General features: G+C 50.8%; 1 protein-coding gene across 11 annotated transcripts in view; it reads right to left on the bottom strand.

The window, feature by feature from the left end:
• The window catches only part of RGS3 (regulator of G protein signaling 3), a 132574-nt gene that overhangs the window by 56662 nt on the left and 55417 nt on the right, over positions 1 to 20495 (bottom strand). For all 11 annotated transcript variants that reach the window (XM_035255135.3, XM_009001686.5, XM_078374626.1 and 8 more), the window contains 3 exons: positions 17427 to 17538; positions 11577 to 11620; positions 4053 to 4175 (listed from right to left, as the gene is read on the bottom strand). In XM_035255135.3, the coding sequence (XP_035111026.1) occupies positions 4053 to 4175; positions 11577 to 11620; positions 17427 to 17538 (279 nt within the window). The remainder of the gene's footprint in view (positions 1 to 4052; positions 4176 to 11576; positions 11621 to 17426; positions 17539 to 20495) is intronic.

Below are 20495 nucleotides of genomic sequence, written 5' to 3'. Positions count from 1 at the left end.
CTCCGAGCACCAGCAGCAGCTTCAATGAACAAGGCCCCCGATGAATCTTCCCATATGGAGAGCACTTTAAAACCATGACAGTAAGAATGATAGCAGCTAGTTCAGAGTTCGTCTTGACCACCACTTTGCCAAGCACATCCTGAGTTAAATCCTCACAAAAAGCCTCTTAATCCATCCACTTTACTGATGCAAAAACTGAGTCTCAGAGAGGCTAAGTGGCTCACCTGAGGTCACATCTCTTCCTGTGTTATTTTGAACTACCTCTCATGTCTGTCTCTGCCAGCAGACTGTGATCTCCCGAGGAAAGGGGCTGAAGGCTTGCTCTGCGCCTCCCCCTCCATGGAGCACAGGACCTGCCCTGAGGATGGGGCCAAGTCCCACTGAATTGTGTCTGCCCTTCTCATCCTAAGGGCTCGGTTTCCATGCTTCTCAGAAGGCTTCCCGGAGCCCAGCCCAGCATCAGGCACATGAAGGGTACTGAGCAGGAGGCTCACGGCATGGATGATGCTTGGATAGCCAGGACCCCACTGGATCCTTTTAAGGACCCAAGCACGGCCTTCATGCTTAGATCACCACTCCAGTGCCCTCCTCACCCCTCTCCTATTAGAAGGAGAATTCCATAAGGACAGGGACCAGGTCTCATTCATCTCTGCAACCCCAAAGGATCTAAATCAGTGTCTGGCATTGAGAAGGCACTGATTATGTATATTTGCTTGAATAATCAAAAGAATATATAACTGCCTTTCCTTTCTAGCTTAGAACCTAAACAGCCACAGGTGGGACCAGCTCTGAGTTATTCTAGATTAGAAGCCTCACAGCAGTCCCCATGCAGAGTTTAGTACAAGGATTCCCAGGTAGAAGAAGAAAGGTAGGTTTCCTCCAGCTACAGATAATGAACAGAGGGGCAGGGCTCTGAAGAGGAAGGAGGGGGGTGATGAGCAGGAGTAGAAAGTTGAGACAAAGGAGAAAGTAGTTCATTTATTTCTACAAGAAATGGAGACTAGATGGCCCCAGGCCCTCAGCTTTCATGAAAATCATAAAGCCTGAAGAAACAGAAAGAGCCATGGGCCCAGTGCCAAGATGCGACCACAGAGGCCACAGCAAGGGTGTGATCTCCAAATTGTTCTTTAAGTCCATCTTCCTCTGACTCCCTCCACCTTCCCAACAAGCATATTATTTCATCTTCAAGGCAAATTGCACTTACTATGTTTTGTGAATTCGGGAAGAACTTTACGTTCCTTAAGATATTTAAAGAATCCCCCATATCTGGGTGTCAGCCGACACTGTTGAAAGGAGCATGAGGGTTTGGGGAGTTGCCTTCCAAACCCCCTTTTCCCAGAGCACAATTTTCCCAGAGAGGTGGGGTGGGGGGTTCTAGGCAGTATTTTCCTTTATTCAGCAGAAGGTACAGCATCCACAGAAAAAACACAGAAAAGGCACTCAAAGGTGTGCTATTCTTGAGGTCAGCAGTTCGAGACCAGCCTGGCTAACATGGTGAAGCCCCATCTCTACTAAAAATACAAAAATTACCTGGGCATGATGGCATGTGCCTGTGGTCCCAGCTACTCAGGAGGCTGAGGCATGAGAATCACTTGAACCCAGGAGGCAGAGGCTGCAGTGAGTGGAGATCGTGCTACTGCACTTCAGCCTGAGCGACAGAGCTACACCTCATCTCAGAGCAAATTGGTCCAGCAGGACGCTTACACCCGAAAAGCAAGCAGCCAGCTTCTGAGCTCTGTTTGGCCCTTCCTCTTCTGCCCTGGAGACGGCGATCTTAGTGGCCAGCCCTTGGGAAAGAGGTTCCTGGTCACCGAAGCTGCCAGGACCTGACGGAACTTAGCACAAGTGGACAATGCTATGGAGCAGCTAGACAGCCAGCTGGGCCCTGTCAGGTTGCTAAAGCATTCCTGGAACTCTTAGGGCTGGAGAGAATTGTATTTACTGGAATTCCTCTCAAGAAGCATTCTGTTAGTGTGTAGAAGGAGTAAGTTGCTAGGACTCTTTGCATTTGCGTGGTGGCAGTAAGGGATGGGGAAGGTTGAGCAGTGAGACCTCTAGGGCCTGCCTGACAACAGACAGTTACATCATGGCCTTCTCAGAATGGTGGCCAGAGTGGGGTGTGCTGGTGTGGCTCTAGCCCCAGTTCTTAGGCCTAGGAGGTAATTCCGAGGCTGTCCCAGCACTCGGGCCCCCTCCTTCATCCCTCTCCTGTCCAGCACACAGCTTCTCCACGGAACACATATTTGAAGAGCTTGGGTTTGAAGAGTGCCCAAACTACTCTGCCCTGGATTCCCATACATCCGAGTGTGGCCCTGAAGCCAGGCCTCAAACCCTCAGGCCCTTCCAGCGTCAGCCAGCCAAGCCCAAAGCCCACAGGAACCAGAGCCTGGCTCAGAAACAGCCTGCCTTCAGTCACCCTCTGTCCTGCCAAACCTGAACAGAGAGATTCTCCAAGGTATAGAGAAGGCTGCTAACACACTCCAGAGCCAGCAAACTCTCTGACGGTGACACACAAAGAGCTCTTTCCCCTAGAAGAGAAGACACAAGCCCAAAGGAAAAAATACTGGGGTGCATGGGTTCAGCCATTCGACACCCCAATGAAGAGGAAGTGACCTGTATTCTGACTGTGAGTAACCCAGGATCAGTGGGGCAGGGCAGCCAATAGGCATGGTGACAGGTCTGCTCAGTAGAAGAACCTGACAGTGGCAGCCAGCCAGTGTTGCAACATACCACCTGGGGCTGGGCAGGGGCAATGCAGTCCCCGTTGCTATGGCTGAGCGAGTGCCTACTGCATACCAAGCATGGTGCTATAGCCTGTATGTGCACCCTCTCATCTAATTCTCATGACAACCCTTTAGGGAAAGGACTATTGTCCCAGGTCACTGATGGGGACCTCAAAGCACAGAGCAGCCAAGTGACTTGCCCAACGTCCCACTACCAGTTAGTGGTAGAATGTAGCTCAGAAGTCCATGCTCTTCCCAGTGTCTTCCCTCATCCCCGTTATTCTTGCCACTAGCTAGTGTAAAACAAGAGAATGTTCACAGCTAAGATGATGTAATTCTCAGATCCTCACTCCATTTGGGAATAGCTGGGGAGCTGCTGTCTACCACTGGCCCTCAGAAGAGGCTGCCAACCACCTCTTCCCACCTCCTGCCTCAGCAGACCTGCACTCCACTGCCCCCTGCATAGGCCTGCTGCCCATGGCATGGGGGCCTGAATGCACCAGGGAGAAACACAAAGGCCAGTGAATTTATAGGCTGCAGCCCTCTTTCATCTCTCCTCTTCCCCTAGATCTAGCAGAGCAACCACCTCAGCAACTTTTGCAGCCAACCAGATCCAATTCCCAAATGGCCAGCCCTTGTAGCAAGAGAAGGGACCCGAATGACTCACAAATGAAGGAATATAACTGTGCATTGTAGCTGGCATTGGAGTGTCAAGGGGAAGGCTGTGTGGTCCAGCTCCTATCCCATCCCCTCTCCCTAGGCACTGGATGGGCTGAGTAGTGCCCAATCCAGATCAGCCTCCCCTGCGAGGCTTCCCTAAGGCTCCTGCCAGCCAGTCCCCAGCCCCCAGCAGTCCACACTCGGCTCGACTTGGCTTTGGCCCGCATGGAACCATAGAGCATACAACAGCTTCTGCCGCAAACATCCCCTCCATCGCATCTGCCTGGAGCCAATGTTAAACACCAGTGTGCTGCCCCTGGCCACAGCCTACCCAATGGCAGAGGTGAACACATGCCAGGCAGCATCAGGGAGGCCAGCCCAAATTAAACCTTGCCATAGGCAAACCGACGAACAGAGTGCAGAATAGATGGGCCACGCTCAGTTTGGCTGTGTTGCGCTACACGAGCACTGTCAGACCCACTCAGCAGACCCAGTGACATGCCAAGGGGGAGAGACATTCGAGCACAGGCCCCCGCTTGCCAAGAGATTGTTGCACAGAGCCAAGTTGGAAGCTCAGGCTGGCCCCCAGCTCAATGCAGAGGCTCGAGGGTCTAGGCTGGCTGAGGGGAAACGAGGCAGCCAGCCCACAGCCACAGTCAAGGCTCTTACCTTGCTGTCCGGGGGCGATGCTGCCAGCTGTTGCTGCTTGGTGATGTTCTCCGACAGGCACCAGCACACTCTCTTCTTCTGCTCATGCGAGTGCGCTTCCAAAGTGAATAAGCACTCTGCCTTCTGACGTCAGGGAAAATAGAGAAAGGGATGGTCAGGGCTGCTCCCTGGTTCAGGGGGCTCCCAGGCCCAAGCCCATCCCTGGGCTCCAAAGGGCGAGGCTGTAGCCGGGAGGGGAGTGTCCGCCAAAAGCCACAAATGCACACTAATCCCCAGTGACATCGAGGCAGTCAGAGGCACAGGGAAGTGGGTTCAGGGGCCAGCTGCTGGCAAGCTGTGGGCCCACAGGTTGGGGGAGGAGAGGGAGGCAGTGGCTCCCAACACAGCAGAGGCCTGTGGAAAGCTGGAGGACAGAGCCAATGAGGTCACCCCCAGGGGCAGGCAGCACAAAGCAGCAGCTGGAGGAGCACGTGGAAAACCCAGAGGGCCAGGCCTTGCCTGATGCTCTGTGGAGCCAGGAACCCTCCCATCTCCCCCCGCTTACAGAACCCATCTCCCTCTCAGCGTTCTCTGATCCCAAGGCCAAGGCTGAACGGGTGGTTGGATGGGCAACCCAACAGAACCGAAACGGCAATTCAGGGCCCTTTGGAAAGCCTTTGACAGGCAGAGTCATGTGGCCCTCTGCAGCCCCACTGCCCCGCCCATGATCTGGGTCTAATCAGTGACTGTTCAGCTCAGTCGAGGGCAGCAACATCCCAGGCACTGCTGACATTTAGGTCCTGCTTTGCTATTTAACCTTGTTAAGTACTGCAGTCTTCTCTCCCCAACTAAACTAGAAACCCCTTCTAAAAAGGCTTTTTCGTCTGGGCCTTGTATAGTGCTTAGCAAGCAATGGCTTTGGTAAGCTCTGGTTGCCAAGAGGGACTTCTGGGTTGAGGTCAAATCCAGGTCAGCTTTGGCACAAGCATCAGGGAGCTTCAGGACCCAGATAGTTGCCCCTAAAGCAGTCAGAATGTGCTAGGGGAGGGGCGGGGACTGTGGCACATGCCCAGGGTTGCCATCCACAACCGGGTACTCTCATCAGGGGATTACAAGCTCTGTCTGCCTCCACTGGAATTTGATTATAACCCCAAAGGGCTGCGATTAGATGAACTCAGCCAGGGAGCTAAGAGCATCAGCTGATCCTTTGGAACAGAAAAAAAAGACAGTGTTTCTATCCAGCCCTTTCTCATTTTGCAGTTGGACAGGCCTTGTTTGAAGCCCAGCTTTGCCATCCCAGCTGCCAACCTCAGGAAAGTCACAAGCTGCCTGTGAATGGGGATGTGATGGCATCACCTGGCTCTCAGAGTGACTAGGAGGGCAAGCAAGGAGGACAGTAATCAGGCCTCAACAAACAGTCACTAGTGTTACTAATCAGTAATCCATTTGTTTAATAACGATATATTGGCTGGACAAGGTGGATCATGCCTGTAATCCCAGCACTTTGGGAGGCCGAGGCGGGCAAATCATGAGGTCAGGAGCTCAAGAACAGCCTGGCCAATATGGTGAAACCCTGTCTCTACTCAAAATATAAAAATTAGCCAGGTGTGGCAGCGCCAGCCTGTAATCCCAGCTACTTGGGAAGCTCAGGAAGGCGAATTGCTTGAACCCAGAGACGGAGGTTGCAGTGAGCCAAGATTGCACCACTGCACTCTAGCCTGGGTAACAGAGCAGGTAATTCAGCCTCAAAAAATAAAATAAAATAAAATAACTATTTACTGACAAACTAAGCTCATGCTCTCAGATTAGGGGTAAAGACAACAAACAAATAATTAAATAAATAATATACAGCCCTCCCTGTCTATGGGTTCTACATCCATGGATTCAACCAACAGAGGATGGAAAATACTTGAAAAAATATGTTAGGCTGGTCACAGTGGCTTACATCTGTAATCCAGCATTTTGGGAGGCCAAGGAGGATTACTTGAGCCCAGGAGTTTCATACCAGTCTGGGCAATACTGTGAGACCCCAGTCTCTACAAAAAGTTAAACAAAAAATTAGTTGGGTGTGGTGGTATGGGCTTGTAGTTCCAGCTACTTGGGAGGCTAAGGTGGGAGGATTGCTCAGGCCCAGGAACTTGAGGCCACAGTGAACTATGACTGCGGCACTGCACTCCAGCCTGGATGACAGAGCAGACCCTGTTTCAAAAAAGAAAATTCATCTGTACTAAATATGCACAGATTTCTTTTCTTGCCATTATTCCCTAAACAATAGTTTGACAACTATTTATATAGCATTTACATTGTATTAGGTATTATAAGTAATCTAAAGATGATCACATGGAGGATGTATGCAGGTTATATGTAAATACTACCCCATTTTATATCAAGGACTTGAGCATCTTTGGACTTTGGTATATGTGGGATCCTTGAACAAATCCCTGGTAGATACCAAGGGATGACTGTAATTACAACTCGTGAAAATGTCACCAAAGTCATGAAGGGAGAGGCCGTATTTGAGGTGTTCAGAAAAGGCCTCTTAGAAAGGGCAACACACAAGTTAAGGTCTGAACGGTAAGAAGAGGCCAGCAAAAACAGTTTGCGAGAAGCTGTTCCAGAAACAGCGAATGCAGGCCCTGAGCTGGGGAGGCCTATCGCATCAGCTGATAGCATCCAGGGACTTCTACCCTGCATCCAATCCAACCCTCAGGAATGCCACCCTTCAGAGCGGGGGATACATCCCATGCTGAGTGTCCCCATGGCGCCAGCCATTCCTCTCAGGCCCAAAAGTGCTCAGAAGTTGATCTTCCTAAAAGCATCTGGGGAGACAGGGAAGAAAGCCCTGCCTGCTGGTTTCAGGGAATTGGGTGGTGTGCTGAGCACTCCTGGAGCTTCCACTTCACAACAGGTTCCCTCCACTTCCTGGAACCCTCTAGCCCATGGCAGGGGAAGGATATGGCCAGCAAAGGCCCCAAGACTTCTCAGGGAGAAGCTAGGTGGGGCAGAGGCTGACCAGAAGGCCCTCTGCTCCCTGTCCCCAGTGTTCCCATACCAAGGTGGGGGATGAGGCAGGAACTGTGGTCCCTTCCAGCTTGGAAAGGCCATCCTTCCAGGAAGCTGCCCTGGCTCGAGCCTCCCAGCCCTGCTTCTACCCAGCCAGGTGGGCTTCAGCAGATTCCTCTATCTCCCTGAGACTCCGTGTCCTCCTCTCTTTCTGTTCTGAAGCAGGAATTCTGCCTTACTAATAGTTCCTTTTGTTTAATTATCAATTTTAAAAAGAACTTTCTAGCCAGGCGCTGTGGCTCACCCCTGTAATCCCAGCACTCTGGGAGTCCAAGGTGGGTGGGTCAACTGAAGTTAGGAGTTCGAGACTAGCCTGGCCAATATGGTGAAACCCCATCTCTACTAAATTTACAAAAATTAGCCAGGCATGATGGCGTGCACTTGTAATCCCAGCTACTTGGGAGGCCGGGGCAGGAGAATCTCTTGAACCCAGGAGGTGGAGGTTGCAGTGAGCTGAAATCCCACCATTGAACTCCAGCCTGGGCAACAGAGTAAGACTCTGTCTCAAAGAAAAGAAAAGAAAAAGAACTTTCCCACCCATGATCTCATGTTGATCTTGGCAATGAAGTGAAGAGGCAGGGAGGGCATGAATTGTTGTCTCCATTTTATGGAAAGGAATGGCCAAGGTTCAGAGCAGCTAAGGACCTCCCTGAGTCTCATCACCAAGGGGCAGCAGAGCTCCAGCTCAAAGCCTTGGAGAACCACATGCTGAGATCTCATCTCCAACATCCGAGGAGGTCTCATCACCTGGTAAGGCTGCCACACCTGTGGCTGGCAGGAATCCTCCCCCTGTAAAGCCTCCAGGAGAAACTCTGTAGGTAGCTGGGTCTCAGAGCAGCTGCAGAGTTCACTGGCAGCTTTTTGTATAACTGTCCACTGCTGTAAGCTCCAGGATGGTGTCCCCCTCCCTACATAAGTGTGAAAAAGTTCCCCCGATGCTGGGAGGACCTCTCACAGTGAAAGAGTCACCTACCCTCAATATTGAGGCAGCCCCTCGAATTTCATGCCCTGCACAGTGCTAAGCCCCTTACCAGTGACACCCTGGCATTTCTTCCAACAACATTGCAAGGTAACAGCCATGATTATGCCCATTTTAATGACACCACAAGAACCATCCTCCGCTGCCCTGCCCCATGGGAATCTCCTTTGGAAAGCCATATTTCTTCACCTGAGGTGGTGACAATATTGCCTGTCTCAATAGCAGAGTGTGGGGCTGGGTCTCTGACTCTCAGAGCTTGAAGGTGTAACACCCAGAAGGATTCCAAAGCAGGGGGCAGAGCTGGCTGGTTTAGATGGGCAAATGTTTTTGGGAGACCTGAGCTCTGGAAACTGGGCAGGCCAAGAGAGAGCACTAAGCCAGCTCTCTTTAGGGAGGCTGAATTCCCATCTGCGTAAATCTGTCTAAACTGGGGACACTCATTACCTTCCTGGCTGCCCCCACAGGTAAACCATCTCTTTTAATTCACGTTGTGATCCAACTGGTCGGTTTCAACGCTGACGCCCACTATGCCCTCAATACCAGGCTCTGGGGTCAAGGCCATAAGCCGCCCTGAAGGCTTCCTCACATAATACACTCAGGCGGTATCTCCTGACTACGGGGTGGTCAGCCAAGCACAGACCTTTCAGATGCACCAGCCCTGACCCAGAGACACTGGGCACAGACCTCTGCATTTAAACACAGGCATCCTGAAATCCAACCAGACACCCAGCCCCTCTTGGCCTCTTTAAAATCCCCCTCTTCCCTTACCTCCTTGCCTGGATTAACTGTATCTTTGTAAAAACCAAAACTTCTTCAGCCATAAATTAAGTTGGTTTATTGGCTTTGACAAAAATTCTGTCATTTAATTCAGCTCTCCTAATGACCCTATGACATAGGTAGGAAGGAAGGCAGCTGCTACCATTTTTCAGATAAGAAAACTAAGGCTCAGGGAGGTTATATCATTGGCCCCAGGAAGTCTCCGGAGAGGACAGATTCACCATTTGTCTTCCACCTCCTCCAGAGCCTGTGATCTTGCCATATTTGTATAACTGTATATGCACATTACAAAGAATATGAGCTATTCCTTTTAGCTTTCTTTTTGAAAGACCAATAAATCATTTGTGATTTCTCTAATGGAGAGTAAACAAATATGAAAAGCCCTTCCCCTTGTTCTTTAACTGACAATAACAATAGCTACCATTTATTGAGCACTCACTGTGTGCCAGGCTCTGTGCTAAGTGCTTTGGATGCAAATCTTATTGAATCTCATTTAATCATTACCATAACCCTGCAGGGTAGGCCTCATCAGCCCTATTTCAGAGATGAGTTTGTAACTTGCCCCAGATCACTCAGAAAATGGCAGAGCCAAGATTCAAATCTAGGTCTTTCTAACTCCAAGACTCTTAAATTAATGGAGCCAACGTCAGATTCTAGGTTAGAGACTCATCCCCCACCAAGGTGCCCATTGACCCAGTTAACTTCAGAGCCCCTGTACTCTGAAGCCAATGTGGGTTGCACCTGTCCAGTAGATTTGCGGAAGCTGAGAAACACACCTGTCTAGGGCAATAGAGACCCAGAGCCCAGGACTACTTTAGGACACCACCACCCAAGACCTTGCAGCTGGGGAACAATCAGAGTTGCCACCACTCAGACAACTGGGCCTTTCTCCAAAAAACATCTCCAAACCCTGACTCTCTTCCCCCTGGTTTCTTCTCTGGGTGCCACCTGCATGTCAGGCAATGAACAGAAACCACGTGTCAGAAGTTCCAACTAAGATGCTGAGTTTCAGGCTCTTGACAGGACCCAAAACCACCCATGTTAAGAGTGGCCCAGGCTACAGAGCAAGAAGGCATCTTATCTTCCCTGAACTACAGACGTACTTCTCATAAATGGCAACCCATTAAGAGAAGAGAGAGGCTTCTAGCTGCCTGTGAGCTCAATCCCACAGCCCCTGGGGATCAGATCACCTGGCACTTTACTGAAACAAAAAGCCCCAAATCAATATCCCTTCACAATCTCTGGAAGCCAGGAGGTCACAGATCCTGGGAAACCAACAGAGCAGAAGTACTTTTCTCTGGGAGTAACTACCAACCTGGCAGGAAGCTCTATTGGCATTAAAGAACCTGGAGTCTCCCTTCAGGGACTGCCCCAAAGAATCAGAACCCAGTGTGCTGAGGCCGGAGGAGGAGCCCAGCCTGGTCACAGCTTTTCCTCTCTGCTTGCTTGCCTCTGTGGAATGAAACACCCACCAGCACTGAAGCGATTCCATCCGCCACTTCCTGTGCCCCAGGGGGAATGTGGCTGACACAGGGGAGGACAGCCAATGCTCTCTTGGCCCTCAGGCCTGCATTTCAGGCAGCCTAGTTCCTCAGCTGAGCCCCAGCCATGTCCACTGCCTCTTCAGAACTCTCTGCCCTCCCCTAAAGCTAACTTTTCACAAACTGTCTTCTCCCTTTGGAGGCTATTCAAAGACTATCTCTAGGTCTTGTATTGAAAATCATTTTAGCCAGAAACTAAAGGAATGATTCAATCACAAACTGTGTACAAATTCCTTCTGAAAGGGTTGTGTTCCTCTTGGCCAGCCAATACAGACTATGTCCCACCTCCCACAAAACAGGTTCCCTGGATTGTTGCATGAGACAAACTTAAACAAAGGCAGAGGGCCTTCTAATGTGTCTAATGAATCCTTGCTTGGATTAGACACCGCCCTGTTCACATTAACAGAGTCACAAGGGTGGGAATAGAAAATTCACTGAAAATTGAAAAGTATTTGTATAGCTCAGCGGCTCTCAACTTTTTCATCTTCAAGGATCTCTTGGATTAACCCCCAGGCTTAATGATATTTTATCTACCAAACCATATTAAGTATTAAGTTACTTGACAGAGGTTGCTCAGCAAAAGACACAGCACTTCCCATCTAAGCTTCTGATCAGACTGAGATAACCAGGAATCTCAACCACACTGAGTGGGTATCATTCCAGCCTGAAGCCCAGACACGTGATGTTTGCTTTAGCCAATATTATCTGGCCCAGGTAAAGGTACAAATACTTTCAGGCCTTTTGAAACACTGACAAGACCCTGTAGGACGGGTCCTGGGTGGTACTTCCTGGAAAACGTGGAAGCAAGAGGCAGGCACAGGAATCAGGGCGATCTCTAGAGGAAGGGCTATTAACCAGTAAACAGGTGATGCACAACTGCCTGGCTACACCCCCACTGAGATTTCTGCAGGAGTTCAGGAGGTCCTGCACAGAAGATCGCAAGGGTCTGTTCTAAGCACTTGCCTGTCCACTGATCTTTCACACGGAAGTGAGAGAGGCAGGAACGGGCACTGCCAGTCCCATTCTACCTAGCAAAAAAAGCTGCCACTCTGGCTTTGCCCAGGACTTCAGCATGACTGAGTGTGGAGACGGGCATCAGAACCCTGGTCTAGATCCCGTCCCAGCATCTCCCCTCCAGCACCAAGTCAAAGATCTCTCTCCTCAAATCCAGAGGAAAGGACTCACCTCTGCTAGATAGAGCACGCAGAATTTCAGGTCTTCCGACGAACCTTTGAGGGAACAAAAAGTAAGATTTGCATTAGAACTACCATAGTCAGCATAGTCAGCACCCAGCCCAGAAGGCTGTGTGTGGCACCTCCTGGGAAAAGAGAAAGGCAGACATGGGAGACAAGAAGTCTCTGGAGGAAAACTGGCTAAGGAAGTATGAGGGTAATGTACAGCTGTAAGGCGTCTGCCTGCAGCTCAACCTGGCCCAAGGAATGCTGAAACCTCATCTCCAGGAGAGGTAGCCAGGAGCACCCTCTGGGCATCAGGTACAGGGAGGGAGCCCTCATCCATCCCAGAGGACTCCTCCCTTCCATGATATCTGCAGTGAGATACCAGGAGGCAGCACACATTTGGATTTTCCTTTAAATGCTCCAACTGCCCTTGTCATTTTGAAATTCAATAGGGAACCTTGTTTCCCACCAAGGAATGGTGGGCTGTGCACGTGGCTCCCGAGTCATAAACTGGGTGGGGCCCGGAGATGGCTTCCAGGCCCAGGTTTCACCTCTCTGTGTGTTTTCCTAGAGCCCCCTAACCCGTGGTCCAGGATCACCATCACAACCATTCACTAAATCCTCTCCACCTGGGAGGCAGCTGGAAGGGATTTGGCTGTCAGCAGCTCCCTCCTCCAGCAGAGGAGCTAAGGTCCAGTGTCAACCCTGAGGGCAGGTGATTGCTCAGAGAGCTTCAGAAGCAGGAGGACCAAGAGATGACACCAGCTTCCAGGAAAAGCTTCCTGAAGGAAGGCCCTGTTGAGTTTGAACTCAAGGTGGGAAGAAAAGACATTCCAAGAGGAGAAGCACAAGTTGTGCTCAAGGGAGAGCAAGTGCAGAGACGCTGCCCTCCCCCTTCCTCCAGGACAACCGTCCTGACTGCTGCAACCACTCCTCAGGACCTGGCGGCACCCCCACTTAGGGCACTTGTCTGGGCACAGGCCCGGAATGGTTACTCCTTGTGACCATGCAATGGGCCTCCTAAGCAAGCTGTCATTGTTGACAGAAGCAACCATACAGCACGTAAATTAGTTGCAAAGAGAAGACGGCAAGATAAAAATGGAGATTGTGGGTCAAGCCAATTCCTAAGAAAAGCAGTGAATGAGGGCCCTGGTATGGGTGAAGTCCAGGCCCCCCGGAAGCACGGTATCTGGGCAGTTCTGACACAAATCTGTCCCTAAGGCCAGGGGCTGCCCTCCAGAGCCAGATAAAAAAATCTCCCATGAGTAAATGAGGGTTCACTTCCCACTTAGGGAGAATAAATCTTTCTACTTCTTCCCACCTATGATGGGCTGGGGAGGGAAGAAGGCCTGCCTAAGAAGTCCATCACATTTAAGAAAACTGTAATTTCAATGCTTCTGCCTGTTCCTTGTGTTGCTGAGGGTGGAGACAAGAGGAGGTGGCTTCTTTTGTTTAAGAGAACACACTGGGACATTTCTTTGGCTTTCCAGAAGCAGACCCTAGTGCCAAGTGAGAGTCAAAAAGATATATATAAAAAAATAACAGAAACTTGGGGGTTAGAAGCTGGCAGCGAGAAAATAGAAGGTTCTAGAAGGGAGAGGAAAGCCCAGGAAATGAGAGCCTCAGGGAAACAGGAGGCCGAGGTTGGGGAAACACACCCTAAGCCATATTCCCTATGGCAGGGAATGGTAGATGGATTGCCTTGACAACTTTTCTGTGCTGTGACACCCCTGCCTCCCACCCCAACCTCCCTGCATTACTGCAAACTTTCCCTGAAATCTGCTCCATGTCACCGCCTTGTGCTGGCAGCACTTTGAGAGGAGGATGGAATGGGGGCAGCGCTCAGCATGGTTCAGAGCCTCATAAAAGAACAACAAACTGAGGAAGCCAAGGGTGCCAGAGAGGAGCTGCAGCTGAGGAAAAGCAGGCTGCAAGGGGCTGATCCAGAAGAGAAACTTCTGCCCCTTCAAGAACATTAGAACTGGGGACAAGGAGGGAGGAGAAGGGCAGGACACATCAGGGTTTTCCTTTAAACATTCCAACTACCTTGGTCATTTTGAAATCCAACAAGGAGCCACTGGGTTCCAGAGTGGGCCTTGCTTCCCACAAGGAATGCATGGACCATGCAGCGGGGATCCCTGATCATGGGCTGGGTGGAGCCCAGAGATAGCTTCCTGACCATATCTGACCCCTCCTTCATTTTCCCAGAGCCCTCCTTCATCTGGTCCAAAACTCATCATTAAGCAAACCCCCTTCACTTTCTGAGGCAAGCAGGAAGGGTGTTATCCCCATTCTCCAGACATAGAGACTGAGGCCCAGGGAGGGAGAACAACATGAATAGGGCATACAGGAAGTAAGTGGCAAAGCCGAGCTTTGAACCAAGGACCACCTGCCTCCAGAGCCCATGCCCTGATCACCATGTCACACTTCTACCCCTCCACCAGTTACTTGTCTGCATTCCACCAGGTTATGAGCCCCAGAGGTGACAATGTGTCCCTTCCACTGCTACTACCCCAGCACTGCTATCACTGATGGGGGCTCCAAGGACATGCTCAGAAAATGGGGACTAACCAAGAGTTAACTCCAAACATTCCAGCAGCTGAACGAATGCAACTGACTTTCTGCAACTGCGTACCTGGCTCCAAGGGGAATGGAGAGCCCAAGAATCAGCGGGACATTTCCAGGTCACTTCTGAGACACCAAAGCTGGCCAGAAAGACACACTGTGGGCATGATGCTGGCTGCCTGGGAGGCAGCAACACAAAGAGTAGCAACGCCAGCGGGTGGTAGAGGCAGGAAGAGACCACAATGGGCCCCGGCTGACCGGAGATGTACCAATTGTTAGCACCAGCTCTCCGCCTGTTCCCATTACACTGCCATTCGGCCCTGCTAAAGCCTGGGGGAAGCTGGCAGGACAGGGGCAGACAGGATTTAAGTGACTACCGGCCAGGAGCCCCGTGGGAGAGGTGCACCCCCAGCTCCCGAACTGACGCAACACTTCTGCTCTCCTTTTAGTCATTCATTCACCCAACAAACATTGATTGTGCACCCGCAGTGTTCCACATCCCAGGCTAGGGCCTGGGAATATGCTTGGCCAGTGGAGCTAAGGACTCTTCAGACAAGTTAAACAGGGAGACCTTGGTCCCTAGTGTGGGGCTGATTCTCCCCTGCCAGGGAGCAGCCCTTGCCAGCCCCAGCCAGCCAGAAAGGTTAGGTGTATTCCTTGTTTGCCATCTTCTTTGCCCTAAATTAAATTCTGTATACACAGTGATTTGAAAGAGAAAAATAAGAAACCTAGGAGTCATGAGCAATATTAATCAGAGACCATTCTGCCAACAGAGGCTCCAGCTGAGGTCCCAAATGCATCCCTTAAAAGCCTCAGGCCCTTGCTGCTACAGTGGGTCTCTTGGGGCACAGGGGAGGCAGGCAGGAAATTGGGCGCCAGGACTCAGAACATTGGGTCCTGCAGCTCCAATGTGGACTGCAGGAGAAGGGGTCACTACACTTCCGTGAACCTCTGGACCCACAAGCCTGTCTCAGGGGAGTGGGGGCAGCTGGGGGAAGGCAAGGGCTCCATCGGTTCCTGGAAAGAAATCTAAGCGTTGGATTGTGCACCTAGAGATGGAGCCATTTCCATCCCTCTTAGCAGCTCTCAGGCTCCCTGGAGGTGGGCCCCAAGCCATCTGTCCAAAACATCCAGGGTAGGCAGAGGCAGATACACACACACACACACACCCCTCTCCCATGCCAACCCAAGGGGCTCTTCCAGCCACAGCGGTCTCTCCTGACGCTCCACTCCCATGCCAACCCAAGGGGCTCTTCCGGCCACAGCCGTCTCTCCTGAGAAGTGCTGCCTTGGCCATCCTCAGCCCTTGTGCAGCTTGTCCTCCATCTATAGGGAGAGGAAGCCACCATGCCAGGCTTGCACAAGCCTGCAGCCCAAATGCAGCTCAGCACCTGGAGAGCTTCTCTGTGACACCCCAAGGTCCCATACCACCCACCTTGACCATCACCCCAGTGGAGGAGCATACCCCACCTCTAGCTTCAAGTCTTGGGCCTGGGGGCTCCAGAAGCGGAGATTCCAACCAATTCCCCAACCAGGCCCCCAGAGGGGTAGAGGCAGGATAGTATAGGCATGGTCCAGGTGCTCACAGCAAGCTCTGGGGTTCTGTGGGGAGTGGTGTCAGAGCTGGGAAGGACACAAAGGGCTGGCCCCACCCTTAGTTCCCAGTCAAAGAAACTGAAGCCTGGCAAAGGGAAAGGGCCAGCTAAAGCCACACAGCACAGTACAGCGTGCCACGCCCAGACTCCCAGCCACTGCCCTCAGCTCCTCCACTGCCTTCTCCCTGCAACCTCCCAAATTGTAGCCAGTTTGAGCCCTGCTTCTTTTCCCTCCCTCCTTCTCGCAGGAAGCTGAGCAAACCAGGGTCCTGGGTTACGGCCCCAGCCTCGTAACGTGCACAACAGAGTAAGGGTTCCATTCTTATACCAACTAGGGCCTATTACCAAGCCCTGACCCATCCAGTACTCCACAAATGTGACTGGGTCCTAGACTGTCTGGACTGGGGGCAGGGAGGGGGAAGCAGAGAAGGGACTTGGTGTGAGTGCATGTGTGAATATGCATACTGCAGCCAGGCTGGAGGGACAGGGAGAATGGGCATACAGGAGGTTGGGTGTGAGGGAGCCAGGGAGGCCTGGGGAGTATGGAGAGGAGGAAGGGAAGCCCAGGACAGAGGCCACTGGAGCTCCCACCTGCTGCCCTCCAGCAGGCATGGGGAGCTCTGGGAATGCCAGTGCCGGAACTGGAGTTGTTCAGGATGGCTCCTTCCTGCTGCTGCCCTGTGGTCAGGCTGAGCCCGCCTGGAGGGAGGGACTGACCCAGTGAGGTGACTTGCTTTTCCCTTCCATGGGCAGGAGAAAGGACAGAGCCTGAGAAGGAGAAGTTGTCAGTGGCTTCCTGTGGGGAAGGGAAAGTGGAGGTTCTCACACTGAATGGGTTTCCAAGGAGGAACAGTCAGGCACTGAGCATGCAGGGCAGTTTGCACATAGCCAGGAAGCTTTCCCAGAGCAAAACCCGCCAACACAGAACTCTTTCGCTGGGTAATATTTTCCTCCCTGCCCGTCACCCATCCTCGAACAGGTCTGTTGTTGGTTTTACGATCTGGGAGAGGAAACTGAGCCCCTCTCAGCGGAGACCTCAGGCGCCAAACCAAACCCAACAGATACTCCCAGCTGGCTTCTCATCCCACAAGTGGAGGAGGGCATGGTGGAAAGTTTGGGTTAGAAATTCCCTCCATGATCCCACACCCGCCTGAGCCCTGGCAGCTTGGGCTCCGCAGGGCCATGCAGCTGGGTAGAGAAGGTCTCTGTCCCCGGATCTGTGGGATGAGTGTGGTGGCAACAAGCACTTATTGGGCACCTGGTATGGGCCAGGCACTTTGCATTTACGACCTAGCTTAATCTTCACAGCAATCTTCTGAGATACTATTTTTATTCCTATTTACACAGGAGAACACAGGCTCAGAGAGGCTGAGTAAAGTGCTCACAGTCATCCCAGTACGGAGGGACAGGGTCAAGATTTGAACACAGGTCTGTCTGAATCCAAGGCTCTTCCTACTGCACTTCATAGTCTCTAGAATAGGAAGCTCCCTGAAAAGCTCAGGTATATTGGAAGGCTTACCAGCCTAGAAGGAATGCCAGTGTCTGAGACCCACGGGTCCATGGACAGAGCCCAGCAGCACACACTCCGATGACCTACGGACGGCTGGCCAGAGCCCAGAGGGCTGGACTGAGAGTCCCAGAGCAGTGGGACTGGGGCAAGCTGAGAGGGGTTCTGGGAGCCTAGAGCATCTTCTTACCTTCCTGCAGCTTCACACTCTGGAGGTAGAGGGGGTTCCTCAGGACGTTGCAGCGGCCAGGCTCGTCCTCCTTGGTGAAGAGCAGCAGGTCCGAATAGGCAAACAGTGTCACCTGGGTTGACAGAGAGCAGACAGAACTGGCTACTGTGCTGTCCTCTGGAGGCTGGGAGCCACAACCTCCCCAAGAAGGTGGGGAGCCACAACCTGCCCAGGTAATGCATCCTCATCATCTCACTCAGAACCAGGAGCAGTGCTCAGTACGGCCTCAGCCAAGGGCAGACATGACCTGCTGTCAAGATGGCCCCATCGCCCTCCAGTTTTCTATAATTCCATTCCTCAAAGTAGGAAATAGCAAACAGAAAGGGGAAAGCGGCCCTCACCCTCCATGGCAGCTGGTCCCTGCAAGCCTTTCCACAGCCTGGTGCCCCAGCCCTACCTCTCTAACCAAATGCCCCCGGAGTCTCCAGCTCAGCACCAGGGGCTGGGAGCCAACCTTAAGCTGCAAGATTTTTGTATTTGCTTTTATTCTGCAGTAAGTATCTGACTGAAAGAGTACTGGACTTGGGAGTCAGAAGTCAGGAGGCTCCTATAATAGCTCTGCCACTAACTAACTATGAAAAAATTGGCTAAAACCCCATAACCTCTTCAGTTTTCTCACCAGTCCAAACAGGGAGAAGAGTCCCTGCCTGGCATTCTTACAGGATCCTTCCACAAACTCTTTGTAGACTGAGTAAAGCACCACACAATGTGAGCTAATATTACCAAATTCCTTGCGGATAAGTTTAACTGCATTAATGAGAAATCAGTTCAAGGAAAAGCCAGTTACTTACACTCTAGTACAGACGTGGACATTGCTTTTATCTCTTTTATGCATTAGCTGCTCCAAAAATAAAGGCAAAAGCTATTCTTAGACATTATAGGTAAACCAACAGGCACGCTCAGCATATTTTTATGCTAAGAAAATCCACTTGATCCTTTAATGCCACTAAAGATTACACTGTTCTTTGTTTTGCAAATCCTGCAGTGGCCTTTATTCAAAAGCAATAAAATCCAATTTTAGATTCACCAAAGAAAACAGAATGCTATGAATTATGTGAACTTCCCTTTGAGGTATCAAACACCTGACACCTTGTCTCTTCTGAAGAAGAACCAGCCAGAAGGGCTTGGCATGCACTGAAGGGCACTGTGAGTGTGTGTTGGACTGTTGGTGACATTTAAAAAGCCAACAGGTTGACATTCCGCTATCAACCTGTTAAAGATGACCCCACAGCCCCACTTCTGAGACTCTATGCTACAGAAATACAAGGAGATACAAATATGAACATACAAGGATGTTCTCAGCAGTATGTTTGTAATTTAAGAAAAGGAAATAGGCCAGGTGCGGTGGCTCATGCCTATAATCCCAGCACTTTGGGAGGCCGAGGTGGGGGGATCATGAGGTCAGGAGTTCGAGACCAGCCTGACCAATATGGTAAAACCCCATCTCTACTAAAAATGCAAAAATTAGCTGGGCATGGTGGTGCACACCTGTGATCCCAGCTACTCAGGAGGCTGAGGCAGAAGAATTGCTTGAACCTGGGAGGCGGAGGTTGCAGTAAGCCGAGATCGCTTCACTGTACTCCAGCCTGATCAACAGAGCGAGACTCCTTCTCAAAAAAAAAAGAGAAGAAAATAACATGAACACTCATTGAGAGAAGATTAATAAAATAAATTATGCTAACTTCATATGGCAGAATTTTATGCAACTATTAAAAAATAAGGTAGAGCTATGTGGGCAGAAATAGAAATCTATCTATCATAAATCAAAATAGTGCAATGTGCAAAAATACCTAGCATAGAATCCAATTTTGTAAAACAAAACGATAAACTTCTCTATATTTATACATTTTAAAAATAGCTAAGATGTCACACTCCTCACTCTGGGCAGTAGGATTTTAACTCATATACTTTGACTTAATGTGTATTATTTTACAATTACTGTCACTTTTGTAATTTAAAAATATAGAATATATATCAAAGGACAACTTAGCTTCTTGAGTGTAGCACAGATACAGAGGCTTGAGGAAATCTGGGCTGCAGAGACAACAGGGGGTCATCCTTGAAGGAGCTCTCAGGGGCATTGGCTTCTCCAGTGGGGCCAAAACATGAAGACTCCAAAACCCTGGGCTATAAGGCACTTTGGCGGTAACCGTATCCCTTCCCACCACAGCCCTGTCTCAATACAGCCCAAGATAAGCCTCTATGTGTTGAATGCCTACTTTCTGCTCAGCGGATACTCACTTGTAAATAACACCATTACCCTCATTTATAGACAAGGACCGTAGAGCTCAGAGAGGTTAAATGCCCTGCCCATGGCCACAGAGTCAGGGACCATTACCCAGATCTGGCTCTCACTATACAGAGAGGTAGCAGCATGCCTATAGCTGTTCAGTTCCTGAATGTGAAAGAATCCAGAGACCAAAGAAGAGGAGCAAATGAGGCAAAAATAATAATAATTAAAAATAATAATAATGTTAGGAGGGGAAGAAAATGATCCAAGAGCTCAGAAAGAGTCAAGGAGTTGGTTGTCTGAGAAGACCTCAAAGTTTGAGCAATGGAAAGAAGCCAGAAACACAACGAAAACCCTCAGGATTCCACGAAACGTGTCCCTGACTCAAGGGAAATCTGGCAGTCACCTCCAGACCCAGAGGGAGGCTGGCAGGAGAAGGGCTAGAGCCAACAATCTGTCAGGAGCCTAGAAAGTTAACAACAACAACAACAAAAACAGCCCAGGCCCAGAGAGGGGTGGGAGGAGCCACCAGCAACTGGAGAGGAACCATGAGCAAGGTGAGAAAAAGGCCCAGGCCACCACTCTGGCCCAGATTACCAGGGCTGAGAATGTGGTCTAGACAGGAAGTGATTAAGGCATGAATGAAAAATTTCCCAAAGGTTGGGTCAGGGAAAGACCAGAGCTGGCACACAGCAGGAGACAGAGCAGAGGGACATGTGTGCCAGGGAGGACAGGTAGACTCCCCCATCTCACCAGCACCACCAGGGGCCACGGCAGCCCATGAGAGAATGATGCTCATC

The sequence above is a fragment of the Callithrix jacchus genome, chromosome 1 (genome assembly GCF_049354715.1).
Source record: "Callithrix jacchus isolate 240 chromosome 1, calJac240_pri, whole genome shotgun sequence".
Taxonomy (NCBI): domain Eukaryota; kingdom Metazoa; phylum Chordata; class Mammalia; order Primates; family Cebidae; genus Callithrix; species Callithrix jacchus.
Note: the sequence above shows the minus strand (reverse complement) of the source record. Positions and strands in the feature narration are given on the sequence as shown.